General features: G+C 50.2%; 1 protein-coding gene across 2 annotated transcripts in view; it reads left to right on the top strand.

Annotated features, from left to right (window-relative positions):
- The window catches only part of KCTD16 (potassium channel tetramerization domain containing 16), an 80,399-nt gene extending 69,712 nt beyond the window's left edge, over positions 1-10,687 (top strand). For both annotated transcript variants that reach the window (XM_075056336.1, XM_075056337.1), the window contains one exon: positions 9,513-10,687. In XM_075056336.1, coding sequence (XP_074912437.1) covers positions 9,513-9,964 — 452 coding nt within the window. In that variant the 3' untranslated portion in view covers positions 9,965-10,687. The remainder of the gene's footprint in view (positions 1-9,512) is intronic.
- The last annotated feature ends 2,911 nt before the right edge of the window (positions 10,688-13,598 follow it).

Raw genomic sequence — 13,598 nt, 5'->3', positions numbered from 1 at the left:
AGAATAGTAATTTGCAACATTAATTCTGAAATATCACAACATTGCCTTTTTGTAACTCTGAAGCGTTATAACAGAAAATTACTATATGTAGTGTGATATTAAAATGAATATTATAATATAGATGTCAAAATGAAAGGAGGTGTTGAAGTGATCTAGCTAAGCACTTTCCCAGTGCAAATGTCATCAAAATCACCATGCTTAATTTCAAGACAACAGCATTTATCTGTGAAAAATTGCCTAAGAAATGTTCAACCCTTTCTCCTGGGATCTGTCAGAGGTTTCACACATTCGATTATGCTCCCTCTGTATTTCCAGGTGGGCTTGGAGAGCAAGGGGTGACAATTTCTTTCCAGTGCAGCAGCTGGATAATTTGTTAGCGGGATTAAATCTGGGGGTGATCACCTGGGACAGGTAGAGGCTGAGACTGGTGCCGGTCCCAGAAGTGGGTGCAGCTACATGGTAAAACAGCACTTGGTTGGAAGTTACTTATGGATAGCATTTAAATTTGAATACTATTAATTTTTCTGTTAGCCTTTTTCTGGGTGAACTAATGCAAAAACCTAATTCTTGAAGTTCATAGAAGTCGGGGAGGGGGAGATGTCCCAGCCTGCTGCAACAGTGGGGTTTGGGGCAGTTTTAGATGCCTCAAAATGCTTCTGCAAACCCCCCACAATCGGAGCATCGCCACTGGCTTGGGGGGTTTGCAGAGGGACAGGGAGGAGGGGGAAGCGCTGCCCTGCGAAACCCAGGTCTGTCTCCATTGGGCTATTTGTCCCAGGCTTAGCACTACCAAATTCAAACACCGTCGTATCTGAGATGGACTTAATGATGGCTAGGGTTAGGGTCTATATGCCATTTCTCACAATAAAAACTCTTCATTGATTTTGGTTTGAAGGTCTCTGTGCTAATTTTATTTTATATCATAACTTCTCTCTCCTCCCTAGTTTTCTGCACACCAGCCATCCCTCTTGTGGGGATTTCCCATTCCCCGCTTGCAGCGTGTTTGTCGTGAAAGAGGGAGAGGAGAAGAGAAAAACTGGATGGCTGGTGGTTTGTGTGTCAATTATACATCAGAGGCTTTGCTGCTTCTTCAGAAGCTTCTAATAATAATAATTATAATTAGGGCACTGGGAGAGAAATGTGCTGAGATCAGGGAGAAAAGCAGGAAAGCCAGGCCAGAATTAATTAGCCCCTTTTATCTAAGAATCTCAAAGCATTTAGACATTAATTAATGAATTCTGTGGTTAAATCAGCGTGATGTTCGATTTGCTGCTGGAATGGTGGCCAGTCTTGGGACTTAGCACCCATCCTTGCTCAGCCGTGGGTCCTGCGTGGGTTGATACTGCTGCAGATGCTTCCCTCTCACTGCAAAACACAGAGAAATATTTCTTTTTTTCCTGTCTGCTCTGTCTGTCACCCTTACAGCACCCAAAACTGGGTGAGGAGACCTGTCCCCTGCATGGGAATGCAACCAGGCAGGTTTACACGGCTGGGAACTCTGCAAATCCCCACAAGCCCACCAGATGCGTGTCCCCCGCACACCAAAAGCTAATGGCTTCCCATGGTGAATAAAGGTTCTCCGCTGAACCAGACCCAAACTGAATGAAATCTCCCACCTGTGGCACTTAGATTATCCCTGGGACTCCAGCAAAAATGTTTATTGCATGACAAAATGGGGCCCAAAAGAATAAATTGACCCTGGCAGCAGTTTTACTCCAATAAAAAGGCTTCTGATATGCAGTGCAAGGGAGTGGCCCAGCTTGTAGGGTTTACGTCTCTCCTGGCCTTCTAGAGATGTACGGTTTTGCTTTTGATATGGGATTTAGTAAGAGAGCTAACTGTTCTCTAATTCAGAGGTACTTCTGCGTCAGACACTGTACCCATCTGCGCGTTCCGCGGCAGCGCGCAGCCGAGGCGGCAGTGCCGTTTAGCAGGTCAGAGCCATCCTGGTACGGAGCAGGAGGGAGCGCGGGTTTGTCTCCGAGGGCTACGCATCCTCTCCGGTACTTGTGAGCCCACTTCTACCCGTGGCGGAGGGGTGTCCTGCGGACACGGTCCAGCCTGGCCCGGGTGCTCTGAGCCTCGGCGCAGGCGGCAGCAGCCCTGTGAGGGTGTTGGCGTGGGGACTCTAGGCTGAAAGTTGCTAACTTCTCCCCAAAAATCACATTCCAAGAAGTGAATAGTTGGGTGAGACGTCCTTTAGAAGTGATCTGGAAAACACTTGAAGGGCGCCCGTGCTGTCCTGGCGCAGGGGTGAACGACTTGCCTTAGCTCTTCTTTGTAGCGGCTGTGATAGTTCCTATTTTTTAATCGATTTCAGTTCAGTTTGCAGCCATTGCTTTTAGTTAGCAGTAATCTGCAATTTTTCAGTAGTGCTTTATTGATTTCCTTTTATGTGTGGTCACTCCACAAAACATACAGCTCTCAAAGACTGTGCTCCCAATCTAGAGGAGTTGAGGTAGCCCCAAGCCTAAACCGGTGGCCGATCCTTCTCCCACACAGGCTGAGTTCACCAGGAGGGTTTGCAGTTTGAACACTGCTTTTGCCAGCAGTCACCTTGACCCCACACAGTTCTCGCTGTTGGAAACTCATTGTATCCGGCAAAATAATGTGTAATGTGTACGCACAGAAGGTGTGAAGTGCCCTGCTCCGCCCGTTTCATTACAGTGTAATACAGAATCATTTTCTGATGCAACCTGAGATCTGTCAGCACCTTCTAATTATGCCCAGATACGGAGGGGTTCGCATGGAGGTGACACCTGGCACAGCCTTGAATCAGTAGCCCTTTGCCTCCCATACCCCCTTCCATGCTCCAAAACGTCTTTTAAAAGTGACCTTTTTTTTAAATAGCCAAACAATGTATTTATTTTCCTTTGATAGGGGGTGGGTGAAATGTTTTGATTTAACATTCCTAGAAAAAAAATAAAAATCAGGCTGAGGCAAACAGCAGTGATTTTTTTTTCTCTAAATCCTGAGCTCTTTTGCATCCCTCTTTGCCAAGTGACCTGGCCATGCAGCAACAACCTGCCTCACTTGCTAACGCACATCAGCTCCTTCTTACCTTTGGCCAGCTCAGGACTGAGCGTACCGTGCTGGTGGTAGCGCAGCTCTGAAACCCGCTACCCATCTCCCCAATTCCCAAAGGGCTTTTGCCTTCCTAATGGTAGTGTTGAGGATTTTATTTCTAACGGGCTGCATTGCAAACGTACATGCAATTATCTGCAATTCCCGAGTCTGGTCCACGTTTCTCTGTCAGGCTGACCGATCGTTTTCCCTCGCTTTGATGTCAACTAATTGATGTGATACAGAGAGTAATTTAGTTACTTAAAATGATAAAATGAGGCCTTGTACGATGTGTCCAGAATCTCCAACTTCCTTTCCTTGTTAGAATTTTGTTGTTGTATTTCCTTACCCCATAGTCTCTGAAACTCTGTGGGCAGAATGAGTGTATCCTTCAATAAGTTCACTCAGCTGCGAATTTGTGTGACTGATAGCTGGCTTTTGACTTAGGCTTTTAAATGTGTTTTGGCAAGTCTGCCTCTGGAACACCCTGGCATCCTCTGGCTCCCAAGGAGATGACAGAAGCCATTCCACTGAGCCGATGTCTGGAGTTGTTTGTCAAAGCGCGTGGGGAGCAGAGGCTTCCACAGCCCATGCCTGACTGAGTTAAAATTAGGCAAAGGGAGTTTGCAAAGCAGTAAATTAGACAGCTATGCCCGCACTTTTCGTTGTGCACCTGCAACAAAGTGGAGCTCAGCTTGCTTGACTTGAGATCAGATAATTTTACAGTACTGTTTTAACTAACAGAGCCAACTTCCTAGCATGGTAATTACTTTGATCCCGGTTGGCACAGATGTATTTTTCATGTATTATTGCTTAATACCGGAACCTTTCTTTTTTTTTCTTTCTCTGGTATCTGAAGATAGCCTAATGAAAATTATTTTTTTTCCCCTACTTCATTACAAGCTAAAGGGCAATTCAATTTTCTCCATAGCTTTCCCTCTCTCTAGATTTTCTTAACGTACTGCTCTGGCTAGCCTGATATGTTGTTCTTGTAATGATTATATTAAGGTCTTTTCGGCATAAAACTTAAGCTTATTTTGTAGCTAAAAGTAAAAGTACACGTCTGGCGATGCCCGCTGCCCACACACCCACTGGGGTTCTGGCTCCGTGATGCTGGGCTGAGGCCAGCAAGGGCAGGGGTGTTCGGAAGGCTGGCAGCCAGGCCGGCCGGATGGTTTCTGAGAGTGTGTTTAACTGTGCATACAGACTTGCCCACCACTTCAAGGTGTCAAAAATGTATTTAGCAAAAAGAAATCTGTTCACCTTTGCCCCTTCTTTTTCTGCAGAGCGGAGCAGTTGTTCAGGTTGCAAAAAGGAGCTCGCTGGTTTTAGCTCTCCCTGCTGCTGCGGCAGCTGCTCAGCCAGGCTCTCGCCTTTCCCGGGGGTGTTTGGAGATCTCTGCCTGCATCCGCTGCAGAGATGCTCTGCGTACCCAGAGCATCCGCTGCTGGTCACCAGCTTCCCTGCCAAGCCCTGCTCCCAGTGAGCCAGCCCAGCCCAGCTCACTGAACACTGGTGCTGGCGGGAGGTCTCTGCCCGGGGAACATCTCCAAACCCCGCGGCTGTTTCCAGCACCCAGATCTCGCCTGGTTTTTGCTGTTCTGCCTCATGAATAGATGAATTTCTGCCTTCTGGCTCACCCACGGTATGCCCATCGTTGGTGAATATTCATTAAGTGAAATTAGCATCTATTAGGTCTTAATTAACTTATAAAAGGCTTGTTTTGTGGTAATGAAGTATATACTCTAGATGTGCCTGATGGCAGCTGGTGCATCCCCCTGCCCAAGCAGGGTCCGGCCCCTCCAGGAGGGACACGGGGGGCTGGACCCCTTCTTCTCCCCCATAGCTATGAAGTTACCACAGTGAGGAGGTGTCTGCGACCTAAGCGTGTGCTGAAGATCAGCTCAGGTTTGCAAGGTTTCATTAGGTGATCGTAGCAATGTCCTGTGCCACTGCAGTGGTCTGTTATTTGGTGTCTGATGTTCAGTGTCTGGGCTGTTTGGGGACTTGAGGTGCGTGTTGGGGTTTTGTTGCTTGGCTGGGTGAGTGCAGCCCTTTGATTTGGGTTTCACGGGCTGTCCTGCTGCTGTGGGGTGTGGATGGGCTTTAGCTGAATGTCCCTCTGAATTTGCTTAGAAACTTCTAGGGAGGCACCAAAACCTGCCACGCTCAGGGCCAGTGGTAGGATGTAGGAGGAGGTTGCACGGTGTGCTAATGGGACCTGACCTGAGCAGTAACCTTTTCCCTCTCAACTCATTTTTCACCGTTTTTCAGACTTCGTTCAGTTCAGCGTGGGGTGGGGAAACAGCAAATGCAGTGGGAGCGCATCGTCCTGGCGTAGGAGCAGGCGAGCATCCCCAGCACTGAGCTCAGCCCTGCTGTCCTCTGGGCCGTGATGGGGAGGGAGCCCGGTGTCCGGAGGAGGGAAAACACGTCGTGAAAGGGCTGGTGGCAGCAGTGGTGCTTGTCAAATGTATTTCCTCCGTTAGGATCCACTGTTGTCCTTAAATGCACACAAGCAGCCTGGGGAAAGATGACTGACTTCGCAGGTGAGAAGAGAAAAAGTAATTACAGGCGAGTGCAGGCAAACGCTGAAAAGGAGAGCCGGAGCTGCCCTCCCGCCTGCCGGGATTGCCGTGAAGGAGGCACTCCCCTCTCAGCATCTCGGTGTTTCCACAGGGCCAGCAGAAACACCCTCACCGCTTCCCTTCCACCTGATTAATTTTTGCCTTTCAAGCACTGGCGGTTGCTTGCTGGAGTAAATGGTTCTGTGTTTAGGAAGGGCAGAGGCTCCGGAGCAGTCCCTCCCAGGGAGCAGTCAGGAGCTGCAACGCAGGAAAACCCTCACCGAGCTGTAATGTCAACTGCAGTAAGGAGCTGCAAATCAATACAGCTCATGGATGTGTTTTTCAGGAGCACATGATCAGGATTTTACAAAGGCTCAAAACGTAATGCCTTCGTCAAAGCTGAGCAAATTATAAAAAATTTCAATTAGCCGTTACTGACTTTTTTCAGACAAGATACAGAAAGGGTCTTGAAGCGAGTCTATAAATTAAATTTAGCCACACAGCTCACAGACTGAAAGACTCCTTCATCATTGACAAGGAAGAGGAAGGAAGAGATGAGGAGGGGCTTGCTGACTTTTGTTTTTCTACCTGTTCCTGTAAATTATATGCATTGTGTTCATGGCTGCAAAAAAGATGGAGAAAAGAGAGCGCAGGGCAGCGACTATCAGTGGCGCAGTTTTTAACAATTTGCGGCCATGAGCTTGCAAACCCCCTTCGTCCAGTGTCTGCTCCCACAGCTTGGGGGTTTGAAATTGGCAGCAACATTTTCCGTTTGTTTCTTCCCATCCTGCCCAAGTTTTTTTGATGGGGACCTGTTTCTGGAGCAAACGGTGGCAGCAAACGGTCACCTTGGACCGTGGCGTAAAGAAGAGATTCCCCATCGGCCTCACCCCCCCTCTGTTGCCCTCCCCGCAGCCATGCAGGAGCGATCCCAGCACCACGCGTTGCCTCTCACTGCTGCAAAAACCACTGGACCAATGCTGCAGCTCTGACCCGGCTGTTCCCCCTCCCCATTCCCTTCTCCTGCCCTTGCACCGCTGTAGGAAATGCCACAAGCGCCGGGGTGCAATCCTGGCAACGGGGCCCCCGGTTCCTTTCATGGGTGAGACCGGGGGCTGTATTGCTGGGCCCAAGCTGCAAAGCTAAATTATGCTTTTCTTGATCTGGATGATGTTACCAATCTGCGTGAGTTGGAAATGATAATTACATTTTAGTGGGAAGATGGATGCTTCCAAATGACATTTAAATCCATGATTATTGCAGTGGTTTGGTCAGGGAACAGTTGTTATCAATGCCAGCTCTTCCTCTTTGTCACGGATTACTGCGTTTGGGCAGGTCTCCAGCTGAAAAAGAAAAAAAATCAAGCCATGCGCTACATGAATCAGGAAATAAATTAAGCACTCTTCAGGGGTTCCCATCACTGATGGGTTATGCAAATGAAGGTCCATGTTTCCCAGAAGCCTCTGTTTTGTGCATGGCCAAGCCCTCGTGCATGGGGAGGCTACCTCCGAAGTGCCGTGAGTTGTCCGCAGGGGTCGGGGTCTGGGTGGGCAGGGGGGACGCTGGGGGAGTGCTGCCCACCGGGACAGAGCCTGGCGGCTCTGGCTGCACTGTCTTAAAGCCAAAGCTGGCTGTGCTATCAAGCCTGAAAGAAGAAAAGATGTCTGGAGAAATTAGGGGTGCTATAGCTGTCGATAATGGAAAAGACAATTTCCCAAATGCTATTCCCTGGAGGCTGGGGAAGCCAGCCACCTTCTGATACCCAGTTCTGAATTGTATAACGGGCTGCATATATCCTTTTTGTTGTGGGAGAGACGTTTATTGACATAAGTAGCCAATGGTTACCTGAATGCTGTTGGATTTCTTACTTTAAAAAAGAACAAATAGTCGTATTTAATCGAATGAAAGTATAAAGACCATGATGATCACAGGCTAGAATAATAACAAACATTTTTCTGAGCAGTGAGAGCACTATTGTCTGAACATTTTGTTTAGACATGAGGAGCATCTTGTTTTATTTTGTTGTGTTTCATGCCGCTGGGAAAACGTGTGATTTCCAGGGCCACGTGTCTGTGCGTCCTGTGGCGGTGTCACGCAGGGATGCTGCCTCCGCGGGCTCGCTGCTGCTGCGCGGGCTGCCCGTGCTGGCGTGCCTCCCGCAGCCCCCCGGCTGGGGGCTAGACTGAAACCCCAAACACTGAATTTCTTTGTGACTGCCAGGATTTTACCTGTAAGATCCGGAAAGAGATCAGCGCGAGCTGCCTGTACCCAGGATCTGTCTATTTTGCTTTTTGTACGCATTCCTCTGCCGTCCGCTTCTCCCGTTTAATTTGCCGCAGCGCCTCACGCTGCAGAGTGCCAGCAGCGATCCCACGCGGTCCTGCTCCCTCGGATGGGACCGCACCGGGTGGCTGCGCCTGTCGTGCCGGGAGGAGACGGAGGGAGCGGGTCTGGTATAGCCTGGCTGCCGACAAACCCACTGCTGGGTGGCTCCGAGCCTGGCACCGGCGCGTTTCTCCCTGCGGGGTGTTTGCTGTGAGCCAGCTTGCTGTGGGGTTGGAATTTCATCTCCGCTGTACGGGAGAGCTGTTGGCCCGTGCCATGTTGCTTACACCAGTCTGTTCTGGGGCAGAGCCCGTGGCAGGGCATTTGCCTGCGCTGGTTCATTATGTGTGGTTGCTAATGAAGGGTAGGACTCTGCCGTTGTGTGTAATTGTGTGAAGAAGATCCTTGGAGAATCCCTGGGTCTTTGGTTTTAACCTGAGCATGGCAAACAGGGAAAAAACGAGATAGTTTGGATTTAACAGCGTATTTGACGCTGTCCTTTTAAAGGCAGAAGAATGATGAGGCTAGGAGCATGTGATGGGATTTAAGCAGCCTGGCATTCCCAGGTGAGACCTGTCGGTCCCGGCAGCCGCTGCAGATAGAGCCTGACTTCTTTCACCCACCAGCACAGACAGACCCTTCCTATGTGAACAAGTTTTATTCCCTCCTGTCTGGACTTGCCTTTATTAAGCACAAACCCAGGGAAGAATATCAGTGCCAACACAAGCTGTTGGACCCGTTGTGTTTTGCAGAGACGGTAGCTGGGATGGGAAGGGGCAGCAAGTTTTGCCATGTCCTGCCTCCTGGGTGCTGCCTTCCCTCTGGCAGCCGAAAATTCATCATTTGTTTGTCTGTTTTGGACTAGTAATCTTGGCCTTTGCCTGGTAACCTCTATCCACACCTATGAGTTTATTGGCTTCAAAGGAACCCCACATACAAGTGAAACTTGGAGGAATGGACTGGGAATGACAAAATCTGAAGTCCGCATTCTGTTTTTTCTCTGTCTTTCCTCAGGCAAAATTTCTGTGGACTTCTTCAGGATTTTCTCTTAAGGGCGAAAAAGCCCTGTGCGATCTGCTCAGGGTTTGGCCTTGGGATGGTGGGTGGAGGTGGCAGCAAATCATTTACAAGCCTGAAAAGCAATTAGGGTTCCTGAAGCGATGGTGGCTCACTCTGGTTAAGCACCTGACTGGGTCCTCGCGTGACTCTTTCTCACTGAGGATCTCAGAAAACTTCCAGACACGCGTTGGTTGTCTCAGGAGACCCGCAGGGGACCTGAGCATCACATGCAAGCGGAGCGGATGAAGGAGCTCTGGTGTTAGTGGAAATCACCTCCCACTTGAGACCGGGTGGAGGTTTTGCTGCCGGTTCACGGTGACGTTCAGGAAAGATCCCCGAGAGGTTTTCTGCTGCGCGGGGCAGCTTTATCCCTCCCCGCGCCCGCGGGTCTCGGCAGGCAGCAGCGAGCCCGGCGGTGGGCGAGCAGCCTGTTTCTGGGTGCGGGCGAGGGGTTCGGAGCTGTCGGTAACCCCGGCGCGCTCTCTGTTCCTCTTGCAGGTGAGCCTTCCCGGTGGTCCTCGTCCCACTGCGACTGCTGCTGCAAGAACGGCAAAGGCGACAAGGAGGGAGAGAGCGGCACGTCGTGCAACGAGCTGTCGACGTCGAGCTGCGACAGTCAGTCGGAGGCCAGCTCTCCCCAGGAGACCGTCATCTGCGGCCCCGTCACCCGCCAGCCCAACATACAGACTCTGGACCGGCCGGCCAAGAAGGGGCCGGTGCAGCTGCTGCAGCAGTCCGAGATCCGGAGGAAGAGCGACCTGCTCCGGACTCTCACCTCCGGCTCCCGAGAGTCCAACTCCAGCAAGAAAAAAGCGGTGAAGGAGAAGCTCTCCATTGAGGAGGAGCTAGAAAAATGTATCCAGGATTTCCTCAAAATCAAAATCCCAGACAGGTTTCCGGAAAGGAAACATCCCTGGCAATCCGAACTGCTGCGGAAGTACCACCTATAGGCTCAGGGTGGGGAAAGCACACAACCTTATTACCATTAGAGCAAGATCCTAAGCGATATGAAAATAATTCCCAATAATAATTATTTGTTAGGTCACAAAAAAAAAAAAATCCATCTCTGTAGTACTGCCTAATTTGCCTATTTCACCTTAACATTTATAGTCATAGGGTAATGATATTTTTCCAGTGGTGGAAGCACAATGACAAACGCTTTTATTTGTAAACTCTGAGTCTTACACAAGCTGAATACCTTAAGGGCACAACCATACCGACAACAAGAGACGCTCATGTGCGGATGCTGCTGACGCCGGTGGGAACATGGCACGTGAGCAGGCAGTGTCCGGGGGTGTCTGTGGACTGCATGCCTTCTGCGTTCTCCTTGTAGTGCGTTTGTTTGGAGGGATGTACACAGCTCAAAGAAACAAGCTATGCCATGACAGTTTACCTTAAGCATGTGTATATATATATGTGCATATATATATATGTGTGTATATATATCTCTGTGTATATATATATGTATATATATATCAATATATATTGCTTAAAGATTTTCTGGCTCTCTCCTTATAACTGCACTTTCTCAGAAAAGAGCATTTTTTAGCAGTCTGTGGATGTTCCGTTTCTTCTTCAGGTCTTTGAGGGTTGAACAGTAGAAAACCCATCTCGCTGTCTCTCTCACCTGCTCCCTTTCTCTTTTTTTCCCCTGCTTTGAGACACTGTAAATGCATTTCAGTGGAGACCGGGGAACAGTGCGTGGGTCTTTGTTGCTGTCAGCAAAATATTCCATTTGTTTTTGATGATCTTGTTCCCTCTGTGTCCTCCCCACACCTCTTGTCGTGTTTCTCAAGGCTCTCTGGTGCCAGTGGGTTAAACGTGTGATGTTCCCAGTTGGAAAGCTGTAGGAATTCTTCCGGGGTCGAGTGCGGTGGCAGGCGGAGTGGCCGTGCTGGTGAGGATGGCTGGTTTCTGCAGGCTTGCCAGGCGCGTGTGCCAGGAGTGTTTGCCCCCAGCTGGCAGGGAGAGCGGGCGCTGGGTTCTGTCCGGCACAGAAGCGAACGCAAGAAATTATCTGCCGAACAAGCCACGTTTAGTGCTTTGACTGGTGGGGGATCGCTTGCTAGAGGACAGGAGCAGCACCATTCTGGCCGTGTGCCATTTCAAGAGAAAACGCAAACCCCAGAAGGAGGTACGCGTATTCCCTCCCGCAGACGCTGTCTCGGTGTCGGTCCCGTCCGCAGCCGGTGGCGGGACAATAGCCAGCAAACCGTGCCGCGTGTCCTGTGTCACCCACCACGTGCCGGCCGAGGAGCCGTGGGAAAGGCTGGTCCTGCACTGATCAGAGCAGGAGTCCTGCAGCCTGCAGCCCCCCGGGGCGCGAGAGCTCGGGGAAGGGGAACGGGTCAGTCTTGTGGGGTGCAACAGGCTGTTGTTGCCGAGTAATGCGTGAGCACAGCAGCCAAGGGATGGAGAGCACCCAGGAACCGAGCTTTAGCAAGCGGTCGAAGGTGTAGGGCCAGCAAAACCTGGAGCAGCTAAGCGTCGGGGGGGGGCTCGGCTCAGGGGGGCTCGGCTCAGGGGTGAGCTCGGGCTGCTGGCATGGGCGAGCCACGGAGAGTGACGGAAAAATGAATTGCTCCAGCTAACCTATTTTGGCTATAGCTGGGAACATACCAGCTAGAGTATTTGAGATAAATTATTCGTTTTCTAAAGGGAAGGAAGGAGGAGATTTTATATATATATAAAAAATATGGGAAGTGATAGTGCTGGTAACACAAAGCACTTTGATTCTGACTTATTTAGCGTCCTGCAGGTTCCAGGGCTTCCCCCCTCTTAAATCTCAGAGACTGCTATGGGACATGATGTCGAGTATGCACAGATTGTTTCTGTTGATCTTCATGCAGTTTCAGCAAGGTGGTATCTTTGTGCTTGCAGGGCCCCATTGCACCCACACACCTGGCTGTGACATTTTTGTTTTGCCAGAAGAACCGTAAGGTCTGCACGAGCACACGGGCAGAGGTTCATACCCATCGCTCAGCTGCAGATGTTATGCAGGTGTTTATTGGTGAGGATGCAAATCTTACCAGCAAAAAAGGAAGCAATACGTGTCCAGAGTGATCCATAAGCATGAGCTGGCTGTAGGGAGTGGGGAAAAACCCTCCCAGCAATACCTCTCCCAGTCTTTGGAGAACAGGGCTTGGATGTGGCAGCTTGGCATCATCTCAGCTGAGGTTTTACACGTGAGAAGGGTGCTATTTCTTACAGTGGACATGCAGTGATGGTAACAGAGAGTGAGGATTGTGAAATAGAGGGTCTGACCTGGGAAATGCTGGGCTCAGTGAGAAAACTCAGCACTTCTTGGTGTCAGGCTCTAGAACCAATTCAGGTTTTAAGATATTCACTCACATTCGAGTTCAGGCATGGTAGTTGTGCAGCCCTCCACCTACCTGCGCAAAAGGCATATTTTCACATGGAAATCAATGTTTTGCACAAGATCCACAGATTTGGCTCCTCTTAGTTATTTGTTGGTTAGTTTAGAATGTTTTTCTTTTCCTAGTCAACATATCCTGCATTTTGCCCCCCAGCTCCAGCACCAAGCAAACAAAACTGGGGAACAGATTGGGCTCTCCCTCGGGATTTCCAGCTGAGTCTGCAGTTCGGGATGGATCACCCCTCTTCCTCGGCAGCAGACTGCAGCTAAAACCTTGTCCTTCCCACCACTCCAGATCATTCGCTGTCTCTTTTTAATATCACAACTATTTGGGCTATAAAATCTATAAAATACATGTGATGGAGTAGAAGAACAGGCGCTGGGTGTGTGCGTGTGGTGGGTGGGGGGGTGTGTGTGTTCCCAGACTGACGTTCAGGGTGCACAGGATTGCACAATGATTAATAACTGTAGAAAAATTAGACCAAATGAAATGCGCCCGAATGGGCTTGATTTATGTGGCCTTCATGTCTTCAGTTTTAGATGAAATGGTTATTACTCTCCAGTGCTACAGAAATAAAGGTCTTAAACTTCACTAATCACAGGCAGGCCAAACCTGCTAGGAAACACGATTTAGGATGGAGCGGGAGGAGAGCAGGTGCCCAGGCGTGTGGGTGCACACTCGTGTGTGCGTGCGTTCATATGCACTTTCTGCTGCGTTCCTGCGGGGATCCAATTCTGGTCTAACGTCATGTTGCAGTTGTTTTACAGGTGGCTTGGTATAGGAGCTAGGGGCTGCGCTTCAAGGCTTTTTGCTGTTAAGACCGACTGGCGGGCTCTGGGTAGAGCAGCCTGTGCTGTGGAGGAGCCCCTGGGCAATGGTGGGGAGCCGTCCCCCCCTCCCCGATGGGGGTTAGCCTAAACGCTGGATGCTGCGCAGCATCCGTTACTGCTGCTCAAAGGTCCCCTTCTCTCCCTCCTTGCCTCGCTGCTTTTCTCTGGACCACCAATACCCCGCGGCGAGAACCACATCCCACCCAAAGAGCCACACTTCGGGCACCTTGTTCTGCCACCGTCAGGTGGCCACAGGGCCACCACCGGGTACAGGACCCTGCTGGCACGAGCCCTGGCAGCTCTGCTGGCGGGGGGCAGAGGATGCCGGCACCGTGCGATGGTGTGGAAAAACCATGGCCAGGTAGAGACAGGCACCA

This window comes from Buteo buteo, chromosome 24 (genome assembly GCF_964188355.1).
Source record: "Buteo buteo chromosome 24, bButBut1.hap1.1, whole genome shotgun sequence".
NCBI lineage: Eukaryota > Metazoa > Chordata > Aves > Accipitriformes > Accipitridae > Buteo > Buteo buteo.
Note: the sequence above shows the minus strand (reverse complement) of the source record. Positions and strands in the feature narration are given on the sequence as shown.